Source organism: Myxocyprinus asiaticus, chromosome 12 (assembly GCF_019703515.2).
Source record: "Myxocyprinus asiaticus isolate MX2 ecotype Aquarium Trade chromosome 12, UBuf_Myxa_2, whole genome shotgun sequence".
Taxonomy (NCBI): domain Eukaryota; kingdom Metazoa; phylum Chordata; class Actinopteri; order Cypriniformes; family Catostomidae; genus Myxocyprinus; species Myxocyprinus asiaticus.
The window spans coordinates 15,958,932-15,977,094 of record NC_059355.1 but is presented as its reverse complement, the minus strand read 5'-3'; the positions used below and the strand labels follow the sequence as shown (position 1 = coordinate 15,977,094).

General features: G+C 35.8%; 2 protein-coding genes across 2 annotated transcripts in view; one reads left to right on the top strand and one right to left on the bottom strand.

Moving 5' to 3' along the window:
• The window catches only part of LOC127449066 (uncharacterized), a 361,616-nt gene extending 358,880 nt beyond the window's left edge, over positions 1-2,736 (top strand). Inside the window, exon 2 of the mRNA XM_051712209.1 lies at positions 1,706-2,736. Within this exon, the coding sequence (XP_051568169.1) occupies positions 1,706-2,288 (583 nt within the window). The 3' untranslated portion in view covers positions 2,289-2,736. The remainder of the gene's footprint in view (positions 1-1,705) is intronic.
• LOC127449053 (zinc finger E-box-binding homeobox 2-like) overlaps positions 1-18,163 on the bottom strand; it is a 128,976-nt gene that overhangs the window by 61,035 nt on the left and 49,778 nt on the right. The gene's annotated exons all lie outside the window — the stretch shown is intronic.

The window sequence follows — 18,163 nt, the reverse complement described above, 5'->3', positions numbered from 1 at the left end:
ATAAATACCACAAAGGGACATCTTAGGACATGTTTAAGTGATGACTCGTTTTTGAGTAGTTTTCTGAAACAGTTTAATGAAACGAACAAACCAATTCGCTAAAATGAATCGGAATTCCCAACGCTACTCTGCCTCTGAAACAACTTTTCTTTTTGCCTGACATCAAATAGACTGTGTGGACTGTTGGTTCATGTTAAACAAGAGTCCTCCACATATTCCATTCTGGTATGAATGCTCACATTTCACCATCCAATCAATTCCTGATGGATAAAACCAAGTCATGCCCTTAATGTTTTTCGCATAACGGAAGAAAATTGGGTTGTGAACATCATATGTTTTGGTTTAAAAACTTAAAATGGTATAATGGTTTGACGAACTGTCATTTTCTTTCATATTTTCTATTGGAACAGAAAGGGGGAGGGAAATTCTAATTGTAGAGAGCATGTTATTGTACAATAATGTGCATACACCTGTATAAAAAAAAAATAAAAAAAATACGACAAAATTTCAACTTTGTGGACTCTTTAATAATCTCTGGACATATTTAAGTTCCCCAGTGTCATTGTGTTCCAAAATATAAGGTAATGGAGAGTGTTTTTGAGAGTATTTGATTAAGAAAAACAGTGTGGATGTGAGCCGTAAATGTAGCGAAATCAAAGCATTTTCAAATGAGAACATATCAGAATGGACGTTTTACATGCCACATTCTATGTTTCATCGCAGTTTTCTGGTAAAATTAACACTGGAATTGCTACAACAACTGTGTGTTTTATTCACAAATCATGAGTACAATGGCTGATTATTTTGTTATAAACACTTATTTTTCACTCTATTACACACACAATGCTATGTTATGATATCAAAACATATTTACGCTTGTGCGGTAGCTCATCTGATAGTGTTGGACTTGGAACTCCAACTTGGAAGACCACGGTTCGAGCCCAATCAAACACGCAAGCCGACGTGTATGAGGAAAGTATCAAATAAGTGACACAAAATGACGTGGTCGCTTCAGAAAATGTGCATTTCATTTCTCATTTGTTTTTAGAACACTATTGTTTAGGTTTAGGTTAAAGTTTTAGGTTAGGAAGGTACGTTTTACTCATTAAAACCTCCATCTAATATTCATATTCAGAAGAATCAGAATCAGCTTTATTGCCAAGTATGCTTACACATACAAGGAATTTGTCTTGGTGACAGGAGCTTCCAGTGAACAACAATACAAAAACAATACAAAAACAGCAGTTTTTACAAAAAGTAAAACTAATTATACACATACGTACAGACACACACATACATACATACATACATACACATGGGTAGTGCAAATCTACACTGTTAAAAATGTTCTCATAAAAAAAAAAAAAACAGCAAAGAACAGGCAGCAGGGTTGCCAGCATGTTACTGTAAAATTAACAGTGTCTTGCTGTTGTTGAAATTAACAGCTAGATACTGTTTTTACAGCTACAGTATAAAACTGTAATTTAGCAGCATATACACTATATTGCCAAAAGTATTCGCTCATCTGCCTTTAGACACATATGAACTTAAGTGACATCCCATTCTTAATCCATAGGGTTTAATATGACGTCGGCCCACCCTTTGCAGCTATAACAGCTTCAACTCTACTGGGAAGGCTTTCCACAAGGTTTAGGAGTGTGTTTATGGGAATTTTTGACCATTCTTCCAGAAGCACATTTGTGAGGTCAGACACTGATGTTGGACGAGAAGGCCTGGCTCGCAGTCTTCGCTCTAATTCATCCCAAAGGTGCTCTATCGGGTTGAGGTCAGGACTCTGTGCAGGCCAGTCAAGTTCTTCCACACCAAACTCGCTCATCCATGTCTTTATGGACCTTGCTTTGTGCACTGGTCCGCAGTCATGTTGGAACAGGAAGGGGTCATCCCCAAACTGTTCCCACAAAGTTGGGAGCATGGAATTGTCCAAAATCTCTTGGTATGCTGAAGCATTCAGAGTTCCTTTCACTGGAACTAAGGGGCCAAGCCCAGCTCCTGAAAAACAACCCCACACCATAATCCCCCCTCCACCAAACTTCACAGTTGGCACAATGCAGTCAGACAAGTACCGTTCTCCTGGCAACCGCCAAACCCAGACTCGTCCATCAGATTGCCAGATGGAGAAGCGTGATTTGTCACTCCAGAGAACGCGTCTCCACTGCTCTAGAGTCCAGTGGCGGCGTGCTTTACACCACTGCATCCGACGCTTTGCATTACGCTTGGTGATGTATGGCTTGGATGCAGCTGCTCGGCCATGGAAACCCATTCCATGAAGCTCTCTACGCACTGTTCTTGAGCTAATCTGAAGGCCACATGAACTTTGGAGGTCTGTAGCGATTGACTCTGCAGAAAGTTGGCGACCTCTGCGCACTATGCACCTCAGCATACTCTGTCATTTTACGTGGCCTACCACTTCGTGGCTGAGTTGCTGTCATTCCCAATCGCTTCCACTTTGTTATAATACCACTGACAGTTGACTGTGGAATATTTAGTAGCGAGGAAATTTCATGACTGGACTTGTTGCACAGGTGTTATCCTATCACATTACCACGCTGTAATTTACTGAGCTCCTGAGAGCGGCCCATTCTTTCACAAATGTTTGTAGAAGCAGTCTGCATGCCTAGGTGCTTCATTTTATACACCTGTGGCCATGGAAGTGATTGGAACACCTGAATTCAATTATTTGGATGGGTGAGCGAATACTTTTGGCAATATAGTGTAGCTGTCAAATTACAATCTATCTACTGTTGTTGAAATTAACAGCTATGTTCCTAGCATGCACTGCGGCATGAAGAAATTACTTAGATTTTTTACTTTTTACTGGTTTATTTTGACGTTGATTTTGTTGTAGTCTAAGTTACTTGTATTTTAATGTTCAGCTTTTATTTTTTATTTTTTTATTTGTTTGTTAATTGTCACCATTGTTGCGTTTTGTATGCCAAGAGTTGATATCTGTGTGACTTGATAAAAACTCGAGTTATGCTATATGTTCATCAGAAACATCAAACATTCATTTTGCTAATATCATCTGCTGAAATATAATTTACTGTTTTTGCTTTTATATGTAATGCATCACATATAGTGCCATTTGCAAGGTAGGATCAGATATTCAGTCTGACCTTAGGTTTTGTCTTCCAAGTAGCACAGTGCAACAACTTGTGTTTTACTTAAACGTAAATTGACTGGCTGGAAGAACATTATATAATAATAAAGAAGGTCCAAGGTGCCAGCTCAAGAGAACACTAATCATCATAATGGTGAATCCAAACAAAACACACTTCTATTAAGTCTGGATAAAAACTTTTGTATGTGTTTTTTTTTATTTTATTTTTTACAATTTTTGTAGCCCCAATGCATTGCCAAAGCATACATACTTATTCAAGCGCAAAGGCTTATGGGTATGTCACCATTATAACCCACAGTGCAGTGCTATACTGTTAACCTGTTTACTGTGTACAGGTTGTTATTGTTTTGGTTTTTTTCTCATAAAAATACACTGTTCAATCCTGGCAATATGTACATTGCTTCAAAGGTTTAATTTTTTAATTTTTTTTACTTGACTTCTCATTAGACAGAGAAGTGAAGGCTGATGTGAGATGATACAGAACAGATGAGTTTGTCAGAAACATCATGAACACTAACCATGTGGGGGGGTGGGGGGGAGGTGTTAAAATATAAGTTTCAAAATGTCACTACAGCTTTCACCAAGATGATATCATGATTTTAAATGTTTGTTTCCCCCTAATGCCTTTCATAGAACAGCTATTTACCGTAAAACTAGTCACTTCACAGTGAGACTGCTCTTGATCTCCCAGAATGCAAATTGTTAACAGCAAACTACTGTATTTAAGAATCACAGTAGACTGCTGTAGGAATCTGGCTGTACATTTACAGCAATTTTTTACAGTGTAATACACTGTATGTGTATCTGTTATGTACAGTGCAAATACAAATCTGTTATGTACAGTGCAAATGTTTTTTTTTTTTTTTTTTTTTTTTCTCAGAGGAATGCAATGGCAGAAGAGGTTGGAAAAAATGTATTGTCATATTAAAAACCTCATCAGATTACGACACCATTTCACTCGGCTTTGGCGCCCCCCACTGGACATTTCACTGGGAAACTACAGCAAAAACGTGTAATGAAGGATGTAATTTTCTTTTGCAAAAATGTAGCCACACTAACATAATTTTCATGAGATCAGGCTGCCTCTATCTCACACCCACATAAGCTCAGGAGAGTAAAATCACACAACTTTTAAACTTGATGCACTTTGTTTAAGTATCACTGTCCATTTCTGTGGCTAATCTCTCCAGCACAGTTTTTTACAAGCTGTTAATATTGATTGGTGGGTAAGACAGGGCCGCATGCAATCACAATAACAGGCTTCATTAGCGTGTGTGTGTGACACGCATTGATCAGTGTAATGCTGAGACGCACCTTGAAGATAATGAGCACTTATTTTAATCACCATCACAATTATAAAGGTCACTGTACACAAGACAGTCTCAGCTCTTGTTTTATTTCTGTCTTTCATGGGTCAAGAAAGAATGACATGAGGAGGATTAAATTATTTTAAACGACAGACGTTTAAATTTTAGTTGAATGATCCCTTAAAACTGTTGTCTTCTAATTATAAACCTCCTCTGATTTCACCTGCCTGGGTGTGTAATAGCCGGTAGCTTTGTGATGTTTTGCCCGTGGGTGGATATGAACGCTGTTGCCCTTGCCCTGTCAGAGCCCCTTTAACATGAGCGATGTCTTTTCAAAGGCCGTTCTGTCACACCACAGAGACGCACAAGACTCGAACAGGGTATAGTGAAAGCTAATCGTCTGTTTCTTTCCCACTCGACAGATGAAAGATGACTCGCAACAGCTGCTAGATTTCAATCAGGTGAGACATCACAGGAAAAAAAATGAGTCTCTCTGAAGAGTTTGGCAGTGTAATAGAAGCTCAAATGTGTGCAATTTAGTATAGCTAAATAAACAGGATTAAAGGGATAGTTCACCTAAAACTGGAAATTCTCTCATCATTTATTAACCTTCTTGTCGTTTCAAACCCGTGTGATTTTATTTAATTTGTGGAACACAAAAGGAGACCTTTTGAAGGGTGTCCAAGCTGCTCTTTTTCAAACTGAGAAAGTAAATGGTAACCAAACAAGATTTTCAACTTAAATTTCAGGCTGTTCCTCACAAAACTGTATGGCTTTACAGCACTTGGAATATGTTTTTTATGATGCTTTTGGGGGGATTTTTTTGTACTTTCTGGAGCTTGGCAGCCCCTTGTCACCAATTACTTTCATTGTTTGGAAAAGAACAGCATGACCATGTTGGTGAAGATACATGCTACTTATATTATATAATAACATAGTTCTACAGTCAAGCTGCTTTTTAAAAAAAAAACAAAAACAGTTAGCTACACTACAAGTGACTAACCAAAAGCAGCTAACTGAAGCTGTTTAAATAAGAAATTATTTTTAAATATATATCTGATATATATCTATTGTACAAAGATCAGATTTCAGAATTCAGTAATATTACCTGATATATGTAATATGGGTAACATTTCTTAACAAAAATTACACATTTTCAAAAAAAAAAAAAAATAAATAAATAAATAAATAAATTATATCCCATGGTATTTGTAGTAAAACCATTCTAACCACAAAATTAAGCATAGTTACTACAGTCATGCTTACTACAACATTGTCATAGTAAAGCAATATTTACTATATGGATATTACAGTATTACTGTAGTAAAACTATGGTTAATTGTGTCTACAATTGTGAGTTACTAAAATATTACTACTGTATATTAAAACAATTTTGTTACTTTGGGCTGATTGAGCGACCATCCAGCCAATCACAGGTGAGTTTCATGAGCCGAAACAACCTTTACGTAACAGGCCGTCAGTCAGACAGTCTAATCAATGCGGCTCCATTCATTTCTACAAAGTTGCTTTCAACAATGCTCATTTATCCATGTTTTTTATTGGCATCGATAATAAATAAGAGTCTTCATTAAGTTATGCTTTTTACATGTTTGTGAGGTAATAGTTTGATCGGTTCTTTTTGCCAATTTAAGCAGATTACTAGATCTGTGTTAAATATGTAAAGCTATTTTTAATATCAGCTCCTTGTTGGTGTGCAGTCGACAAACTGTAGGAAAAAAGACAGATCTGCTGTGTTCTTAGAATACTTAGGCATTTTACTGAAGTCAATAGATATGTAGACACGCTTTTTTATACATGAAAACGTACTGATGTTATTGAAACTCATAATAATAAAAGACTATTATTGTTGTCTTTTGATAAAAGTCATGCTCAACAGCTCACAAACTGTAGGGAAATTATAGATTTTCTTTGTTCTTATAATGCTTAAAACCTCTACTAAAGTCTCTTTGAAGGTCTGTAGACATACACATTTTAAAGGGTTAAAATTTTCTTTTGATCGTTGAACTCATTTCACACAAGTCATCACCTGGTGGCATCACCAGAAATGGTCACTGAATCATTAAATGGATCTGAACGAACACTCGAGCCACTTGGATAAATTTAAATCCCACAATGCACAAGCACATAGTAAAAAATAAAACTGTGCACATGCACAATTGCCATTATTGTAATTGATTAAATAATCTATTCAAGGTCCAGCTTGTGCTCAGTTTTTTATTGTCATGTGTGAAACATAAGCAAGTGTTCCACAAGATGCCCTTTATTTTTGCAGCTAATTTAGCAACATTTTGCACTTAATTTGCAATAGTTGAATCTTTAAAATACTACAAATACTACAAGTATATAATACATATATATTAATATAATATTTATATCATACTTGTATATTAATATATAATGTAATATATAAATAGTGCACTGTAAGTGTTGGATCTGTGCGAGCCACCTACTGACAGACATTTAAAATTACTGCTCCGCCCCTGTTCAATAGCATTACTTAGCTCTGGCTGCAGGCATTTTAGACCCTGTTTACAGCTGGTAATAAGACGCGTTTTGGATGATCTGATCGCAAATGGTCAGCGCTAAATATAGTTGTAAACGGGGTGCAACATGTTTTGTGATTGGATCACAATAAACACATACAGAGGTAGTCAAAAACCACATCGCATTTGAGGTTTAAAATGGCATCCTGATGAGTCCCAGACAGCAGCGAAGCACCACCTCTCACCAGTCAATTGCCCGCCTAACAAAATTTAAAACTTACGTTCAGTTTTAAAAGGAAATAACCAACCGATTGCACAACTTCAAAAAGCAATTACATACCCAAGGACGAGAACTTAACGGCTCTTCCTCAGTGTGTCTGTCTGATTTCAACATGCAGGGTGACAAGATGACAAGAACACACATCTGAAGCTAACACAGGTACTCCACTAAAACAACCGATAATTTTGCTCAAAATGTTGCGTTTGTGCTTAGATTAAATTTCAACTGCATCTGGGAGAAATAGCGCACCGGTTTTGTTTGCACTTCTTTGTCTTTTTGACTATTTTGCAGTTTATTATCTTTCAGTAACACACTGATATAGTGATTGATGCATGTCCTCATGAAATCAGACATGCTCTCCTCAAAATCCCAACACCGTAATGAAAAAATGAATGGACGTACAACACAACAACAGCTGTGTTTACTTGATATCGGAAGTAACACCCACATTTCTCGCTAAGCATCACGGGACGTAGGAAAAAGGTGGATATAACTGAATCAAACTATAGTGATAAATAACAGTAATTAAACTAATTATTTCACTTCGAATGTCCCTTTAAGGCTGAAAGTGAACTACTGAATCATTTATGTGAGCTAGTTCATTTACATGAACCTTCCAAAAGTACTGACTCACTAAAATTAATCAGAGTTCACAATGCTAAATGTAAGGGAATCGTTTATTTTAAATGGTTCCTTTACAAGAACAGATTCACTGAAATAATTAGTTTTTTCTATCGCTACATGAGAGAGAGGACGGTTCAGGTGAGAGTGTTTGATTACTTGCTCGACTCAGTTGCTCACTCAACACTCACTGACTCCATACAAATGAAGCGTTTTGTGATACCACAGCGTGACTCACTGGAAAATGAATCTCATTACTGGAAAAGTGACACTATAGTGAAAATAGATGAACTACTGTCACACGCTGAAACATGTGGTTAAATAAGCAGCGTCTAACTACTTACCAACACTGCAGTGTTAAAATTCTGCTAAATTTCTCCTCATTGTATTACAGAAGAAAGTCATACAGGTTTGGAACAACATAAGAGTGAGTAAATGATTTTTGGTTGAACTATTCCTTTAACATAAAAGGCTGATCGGGATAAATTAGCAGTTGCCCAGTGGCAAGGTTCAAACACATACACACACACACACACACACACACACACACACACATACACACTCACACACACACAAATGTTGGTGCGGCTATCCTCATGAGGACTCTTCATAGACGTGATTATTTTTAGATTGTACGAACTATAGATTATATCCCTTATCCCTAACCCTACCCCTACCCCTAAACCTAACCCTCACAAAAAACGTTCTTCATTTTTACATTTAAAAAAAAACAAAAAAAAAAACATAGTTTTTTTTAAGTTATTTAAATAATGGGGACATTAGAAATTTCCTCATAAACTGCATTTATAGCATAATACCCTTGTAATTACCAGTTTGTAACCTAAAAAAAATGTCCTCGTAAACCACTAAAGCCCACCCACACACACTCTTTTCATTCCGACTATACAGCTACACATAAACAGAAACAGTGATCATAACTCTTATTTATGTCATTCAATTTGCCCGCACAACTCAGCAATTCATTTTCGTGATCAATTGCAAAGGCTTCAGGCTTTAGGAATCTATTTTCCGTGACAAAGCAGATCTCCACAGCATCCTCTGTCACTCGACTCCACCGGGACTATCCACACAAATTTTTTTATGTCCTTTATTTACTGTTTGTTTGTTTGCTGTGAGTGTCCCATAGGTACTGTCACCTGTTTGGTGCATAGAAGTGGCGAATCAGAGCTTTTAACAATTTCAATGTTAAATTGGGGAAAAAAGAAAAAGAATGAATGAGACAATTGTTGCACACCAGGGAATATCTATTTGTTCAAACAAAAGTCTTTTCAGATGCCCCATTTGTCAGAAGTGATTGTGAAGGGAATACATGAAACAAACAGATGATATTTTGAAAGGAAATGCTGGATACTCAGCTTTATGGATATTCAAATGGCAGACGATTTTAACATGTGTATGTTTTGATGAGTCTGAACTTCTCTATGCTCATGGACATGAAAATTCTTTCAATATATTTACCTCTATGAATTTTATTTTATTTTTTTTTTCAGTGGGAAATATTAAAGAGTAAAGTTGGCTTGCTCAATGGTGGAAGCTCCACAGATGCATTAGAAAGGGAAATTGCACACAGCATGAAGAAAAATCATTGTTACCCCAGGTGAAAAATATTGTTGCTTTGCTTAAAAGTGCATGCAAGGCAAGTCACATTATTAGAATGTTTAAATATTAATTCTTCCAGTGGGTACTAAAGGTGATCGAGACACTGTGTCAACTACTTTACTTTTCTTGCAGGGGCCACAGGAACCAACTCTCTCTCTCTCTCTCTCTCTCTCTCTCTCTCTCTCTCTCTCTCTCTCTCTGCATAGGTATCTTTCTCACGGCAAACAAACAAACAACAGTTTCATTACAGCAGATCTGGGCCACGCTGTAAACTCTAATAGCACAAGCTTCTGGGATATGAAGATTTCATCATTTTACGGCTGTTTGCATGCAGATGAAAAGGAATAATTAAAAAACTCGGTTTGTTCTTGCAAGGTTTTAAGTGATGCTATGAGTCAGAATGTTTCAAATCATATCATCTCCGTTTCATCTTCTGCACCCTCGAAAAACCTCTTGTGAAGCTGTGCATGTGTGAGATGTCTGGGGATGTTCACAATTTAAAAAACAAAGTTTCTTTTTTAATTCTAAAAATGCTTAATCTTCTTTTAGGGTTGTGGTTAGTCATTAGTACATATAATTAGCTTTATATAAAAACAATAATATTATATAGTTTGTCCTCCTTTTTTTGAAGTTGTGTATGTATGGGTTATATACACTTTACAGATTTACAGGTTTATCTCCAGAAGTGAAATAAATGTGAAAAATAAATAAATAAATAAATAAAATAAAATAAAAATTGAGACATCATTTAAGATAAAACGATTCATATTTTATATTAAATTTAATACTGTTAATTATATTATATAGGTAGCACTTTATTTTGCAGTACTACATTTATGTACTACAACTACAGTAATTACTAGGTACTAACCCCAACCCTAACCATAACTCATATTAAGTACATGTAGTTACCTAATATTACTCAGTACTTTCTTGTGTAAGTACACTGTAAAGTGCAAACATAATGTTTAATAACATTAATTATATATTAATAACTTATCCCTAACCCTTTCCGTTTATAAAAAAAATAAAAATAATCATGTTTACAGTGAGGCACTTACAATGGAAGTGAATGGGACCAGTCCATAAACATTAAAATACACATAGTTCCAAAATTATAGTCCCAAGGTTTAACATTCTGCATATTTTTATCACACTGAAATCATGTTAACACTTATACTGTTTACGTGTTGTGGCTATACTTTTAAACAGTGAGTATTTTAACGTTTATGGATTGGCCCCATTTACTTCCACTGTAAGTGCCTCACTGTAACCCAGATTTTTTGTGTTTGTTTTTTCTTTTATTTTCTTTTTTTATAAACGAGGGAGGAGTCGAAAATATTTTGTGTGTAATCAACATTATGCTACAAATGCTGTCAATTGGGCTGAACTTTTACTGAACCCAGAACATTCAATTCAGTTTACTTTTAACAAAATTCTGGATCACAGTGAGGCACTTACAGTGGAAGTGAATGGGGCCAGTCCATGAACATTAAACTACACACTGTTTTAAAAGTATGTGCGTGTGTGTGTGCGTGTTCAATGATCCTCTACCCACATCTGAAGAAATGCTAAAGCAAATTACAATTGATTCCATATGTCGGTCTGTACAAGTAACAGTCAATAATCTCAGATTGCGAGTGCATGCTTCAGAGTGACAGATCTGTGCTGAGTAATTAAAAAGAACTGTCTCGCTCTCTTTCAGATGTGCCTCTCAAGGGCTTTTCACCCATCGTCGTCACAAAGGAAGCACAAATTGAGCAGGATTCTCAAGTTTGCTCACACAAGGCTGGCTTATTTCTGCGGATCACTTCAGGCTTTCAGGTAAATGCGGCAAGTCGGTCGCATTCCCGAGACTTCACTGTGAAAAGAGGTCTTATCTCGCGCTCTCTCCCATCACTCACTGCTGCTCTGCCAGAATTCGCCACCTGAGACAGATTTTGCTCAGCATGTTCGATTCGCTCATGCGTGTGAAACGCGCTATGCAGGCAGAGTGTACAGGCACTTTAAAAGCTCATCAACCGAACACTGTGCACTTGTAGGAAATACCTTATTCATGACGGCACAGCCCGAGTCGAGGTAATGACTCAAATAAAGGTGGCTTCGCAAATGTTTAAATCTACATGGAAGTAGAGACCATGAATAATGCATAATTTGCATTTAAATTTTTTAAGAGTTCTTTATTCAAAAACTAAAATGCTGCTTCGATTAAACTTTGATGACTGGAAGCTGACATGCCACAGAATGCACGAGCCAGAAAATCGTCTTATTTGCTGAAATATATATATATACAGTTGTGCTCAAAAGTTTGCATACCCTGGCAGAAATTGTGAAATTTTGGCAATGATTTTGTTTCTTTTATTCTTTTATTTAAGGATAGTGATCATATGAAGCCATTTATTATCACATAGTTGTTTGGCTCCTTTTTAAATCATAATGATAACAGAAATCACCCAAATGGCCCAATCAAAAGTTTACATACCCTTGAATGTTTGGCCTTGTTACAGACACACAAGGTGACACACACAGGTTTAAATGGCAATTAAAGGTTAATTTCCCACACCTGTGGCTTTTTAAATTGCAATTAGTGTCTGTGTATAAATAGTCAATGAGTTTGTTAGCACTCACGTGGATGCACTGAGCAGGCTAGATACTGAGCCATGGCGAGCAGAAAAGAACTGTCAAAAGACCAGCATAACAAGGTAATGGAACTTTATAAAGATGGAAAAGGATATAAAAAGTTATCCAAAGCCTTGAAAATGCCAGTCAGTACTGTTCAATCACTTATTAAGAAGTGGGAAATTCAGGGATCTCTTGATACCAAGCCAAGGTCAGGTAGACCAAGAAAGATTTCAGCCACAGCTGCCAGAAGAATTGTTTGGGATACAAAGAAAAACCCACAGGTAACCTCAGGAGAATTACAGGCTGCTCTGGAAAAAGACAGTGTGGTTGTTTCAAGGAGCACAATATGACGATACTTGAACAAAAATGAGCTGCATGGTCGAGTTGCCAGAAAGAACCATTTACTGTGCCAATGCCACAAAAAAGCCTTATTACAATATGCCCGACAACACCTTGACACGCCTCACAGCTTCTGGCACTGTGTAATTTGGAGTGACGAGACCAAAATAGAGCTTTATGGTCACAAACATAAGCACTATGTTTGGAGAGGGGTCAACAAGGCCTATAGTGAAAAGAATACCATCCCCACTGTGAAGCATGGTGGTGGCTCACTGATGTTTTGGGGGTGTGTGAGCTCTAAAGGCACGGGGAATCTTGTGAAAATTGATGGCAAGATGAATGCAGCATGTTATCAGAAAATGCTGGCAGACAATTTGCATTCTTCTGCACGAAAGCTGTGCATGGGATGCACTTGGATTTTCCAGCACGACAATGACCCTAAGCACAAGGACAAGTTGACCCTCCAGTGGTTACAGCAGAAAAAGGTGAAGGTTCTGGAGTGGCCATCACAGTCTCCTGACCTTAATATCATCGTGCCACTCTGGGGAGATCTCAAACGTGCAGTCCATGCAAGACAACCAAAGACTTTGCATGACCTGGAGGCATTTTGCCAAGACAAATGGGCAGCTATACCACCTGCAAGAATTTGGGGCCTCATAGACAACTATTACAAAAGACTGCACGCTGTCATTGATGCTAAAGTGGGCAATACACAGTATTAAGAACTAAGGGTATGCAGACTTTTGAACAGGGGTCATTTCATTTTTTTCTCTGTTGCCATGTTTTGTTTTAGGATTGTGCTATTCTGTTATAACCTACAGTTGAATATGAATCCCATAAGAAATAAAAGAAATGTGTTTTGCCTGTTCACTCATGTTTTCTTTAAAAATGGTACATATATTACCAATTCTCCAAGGGTATGCAAACTTTTGAGCACAACTGTACTGTATATTAGAGCTGTCAGTAGATTAAAATGTTTAAATCGTGATTAATCTCATGATTTTTCATAGTTAATCACGATTAATCTCAGGTTTTAAAAGTGCTGAAATTTGACTATAAACAGAATACTGTACTTTTTTTCCTGTCAAAATGCATTTATTTCCTTCTTTGGAAAGAACAACACAATATAACAAAACAACATGTAACAATAATACTTCATTAACATTTTCCTAACTCCACAGTACAAAGACAGAAATTCACTAAAACAGCACCAATTATAGTAACATTAAACATTTACCAAAGACATACCAAGTGGGATGTTGACTGATTGATAGAACTACTATTCACTGCAATGCCATTAAATCTCTTAAACCCTCATCCTCCACAATATTTATCATCATCAGGTTGTCTTTTCACTTTCAATATGGAATACACATGATTTGTTTCAGGGCAGCAAGTGCCGCATTAAACTCCATATGAAAAGTGAGTCTTGTTCTGCTTTTAGCGCTGGCAATTCCGATGGAAATATAATGAATCCGAATTGTCTAGTGATCATTAGCTGATGCTTCAGAAGCTTGGCGGCAATGGGTACAAAGTTGAAATTATGTTACATTTGAGCACTGTGCAGTGTCACATGCTTATGTTGCAAAATGCTGATTCACTGTTGTGTGTATGTTTGTAGTGTGTATATGAGTGTAATGTCCCCGCTGGACACATCGCACGGGTCCTGCCTACAAACGAGTGTTCAGAACTCACATGGAGCTGAATAAAATGTCAAAATCTAATGTAAAATAGGTACATGTCTTATTCGCAATTGTAAAAAAAAATGAACGCGTTATACATTTTAAATTAATCGCATGCGTTAACGTGTTAACGCAGACAGCACTAATATATATGTATATATATATATATATATATATATATATATATATATATATATACACACAGTATATATACACTATATGCCCAAAAATATGTGGACACCCCCTTCTAACTAAAGTGTTTGGTTACTCCGTTAATACCAGTGAAGATAAATCATAATTCTAGTCCAAACAATGGCATTCTAGGGCATTCGGTGCTTCCAACTTTATGGCAACAGTTTGGGGAGAGCCCTTTTATATTTCAGCATGAAAATGCCCCTGTGCACAAAGCAAAGTCCATAAAGAAATGGTTTACTGTGTCTGATGTGGAAGAAATTCACTGGCCTGCACAAAGCCCAGACCTGAACCCCCACTGAACACCTTTGGGCTGAATTGGAATGCCAACTGAAAGCCAGGCCCCATCGCCCAACATCAGTGCCGGACCTCAGTGATGCACTTGTGTCTGAATGGGGACAAATCCCTATATGTCACTACATATAGTATAGCGGAAAGCCTTCCCAGAAGAGTCAAAGTTGTTATTGCACCAAAGGGGGAAATTGATGCCTGTGGTTTTGAAATTAAAGTTTCATCAAGCACATATGGTGTCCACAGATTTTTGGCCACATAGTGTGTATGTATATATATATATATATATATATATATATATATATATATATATATATATATATATATATATATATATATATATCTCACACGCTACTGGTCAAAACTTTTGAAACACTTGACTGAAATGTTTCTCATGATCTTAAAAATCTTTTGATCTGAAGGTGTATGCTTAAATGTTTGAAATTAGTTTTGTAGACAAAAATATAATTGTGCCACCATATTAATTTATTTCATTATAAAACTACAATTTAATACCAAAAAAAAAAAGTTTTTGAAATTGATGACTTGGACCAAATAATAAAGAAAAGCAGCCAATAAGTGCCCAACATAGATGGGAACACCTTCAATACGGTTTAAAAAGCATCCCAGGGTGATACCTCAAGAAGTTGGTTGAGAAAATGTCAAGAGTACATGTCTGCAAATTTTGTTTAGTCACAACATAATTCCCATATTTCCATTTATGTTATTCCATAGTTTTGATGACTTTGCTATTATTCTAAAATGTGAAAAAAAAATAAATAAATAAATAAATATATATATATATATATATATATATATATATATATATATATATATATATATATATAAAATAAAGAAGGAGTGTTTCAAAACATTTGACCGGTAGTGTATATATACTGCGTGTGTGTGTATATATATATATATATATATATATATATATATATATATATATATATATATACACACACTGGCGGCCAAAAGTATGTACAGATTTTGCTCTTATGGAAAGAAATTGTTACTTTTATTCACCAAAGTGGCACTAACCTGAAAAATTACTATTACAATTTGAAAATAAACATTTTTAACTTAAACTACTTCAAAGAGTTTTCATCAAAAAATCCTCCACATGCAGCAATGACAGCTTTGCAGATCCTTGGCATTCTAGCTGTCAGTTTGTCCAGATACTCAGGTGACATTTCACCCCACGCTTCCTGTAGCACTTGCCATAGATGTGGCTGTCTTGTCGGGCACTTCTCACACACCTTACAGTCTAGCTGATCCCACAAATGCTCAATGGGGTTAAGATCCATAACACTCTTTTCCAATTATCTGTTGTCCAATGTCTGTGTTTCTTTGCCCACTATAACCTTTTCTTTTTGTTTTTCTGTTTCAAAAGTGGCTTTTTCTTTGCAGTTCTTCCCATAAGGCCTGTAACCCTGAGTCTTCTCTTTACTTTTGTACATGAAACTGGTGTTGAGTGGGTAGAATTCAATGAAGCTGTCAGCTGAGAACATGTGAGGTGTCTATTTCTCAAACTAGAGACTCTGATTGACTTATCCTCTTGTTAGTTGTACATCTGGCCTTCCACATCTCTTTCTGTCCTTGTTAGAGCCAATTGTCCTTTGTCTTTGAAGACTGTAGTGTACACCTTTGCAGGTAATTTTTTACGTTTTTTGGCAATTTCGAGCATTGCATAGCCTTGATTCCTCAAAACAATTATTGACTGATGAGTTTCTAGAGAAAGCTGTTTTTTTTTTTTTTTTTTTTTTTGCCATTTTTGACCTAATATTGACTTTAAGACATGCCAGTCTATTGCATACTGTGGCAACTCAAAAACAAACACAAAGACAATGTTAAGCTTCATTTAAAGAACCAAATAGCTTTCAGCAGTGTTTGATATAATGGCAAGTGATTTTCTAGTACTAAATTAACAATTATTAGTTAAATATATATATATAATTGTTAATTTAGTACTAGAAAATCACTTACTCATTATTTATTGTATATATATATATATATATATATATATATATATATATATATATATATATATATATATATATATATATATATATATATATATATATATTTTTTTATTTATTTATTTTTTTTACATTTTAGAATAATAGTAAAGTCATCAAAACTATGGAATAACATAAATGGAACTATGGGAATTATGTTGTGACTAAACAAAATCCAAAATAAATCAAAACTGTGTTATATTTTAGCATCTTCAAAGTAGTTACCCTTTGCCTAGAATTCACAGACATGTATTCTTGACATTTTCTCAACCAACTTCTTGAGGTATCACCCTGGGATGCTTTTTAAACAGTATGGAAGGAGTTCCCATCTATGTTGGGCGCTTATTGGCTGCTTTTCTTTATTATTTGGTCCAAGTCAATAAAGGTTTTTTTATTTTTTATTTTTATTTTTTTATTATAACATTTAATTTTATAATGAAATAAATTTATAAGGTTGCACAATTATATTTTTGTCTACAAAACTAATTTCAAACATTTAAGCACACGCCTTCAGATCAAAAGATATTTAAGATCATGAGAAACATATCAGTCAAGTGTTTCAAAAGTTTTGACAGGTAGTGTATATATATATATATATATATATATATATATATATATATATATATATATATATATATATATATTTCAGTGGGGTTAAGATCAGAACAATGTGGTGGCCAATTCATGTGTGAAAATGATTCCTCATGAATCCAATTTGAGCCTGATGAATCTTGGCATTGTCCTGGAATATGCCCGTGCCATCAGGGAAGAAAAAATCCATCAATGGGATAACCTGGTCATTCAGTACATTCAAGGAATCAGCTGAGGCTAGACCTGACAAACTGAAGCAACCCCAGATCATAACACTGCCTTAAATCCAAACGGCAAGTTTTTGTTTTTTTTGGCCAGGCAGTGTATATATTAGTGCTGTCAGCGTTAACACATGCGATTAATTAAAAATGTATTATTAATTTTTTCTTCGCAATTAAGGCATGTACCAATTTGACAGAAGATTTTGACATTTTATTCAGCTCTGTGTGAGTTCTGAACACGTGTTAGAGGGTCAAACCCTAGCGATGTGTTCATCAGGGACATTACACTCGGTTACACACTACAAACAAACACAACAGTGAGCCCGTGCTGGAGAAAGAATCTCTTATAAAACAACACTGATGGGACTTGTGACATAAGTTAAGTTCTTAGTGTCTTTTGTAAGTCAGCATTTTACCACATGGAGGGTCTGTTGATGCTCCACGCAAATGTAACATAATTTCAACTTTCTACCTGTTGCCGCAGAGCTTCTGAAGTGTCTGCAATTTATCACCAGACAATTTGGATGAATTATATTTCCATCTGCAGTGCCAGTGCTAAAAGCAGAACAAGACACGCTTTTCATTTGGAGTTCAACGCGGTGCTTGCTGCCCTAAAACAAATCATGTGCATTACATATAAAAAATTAAAAATTAAAAAACTATTAAGAAGAGTCACCAAGCAGAAAATTATAACATACTTTTCAAACTGTATCCCAAGCAGGAACTTCAATTG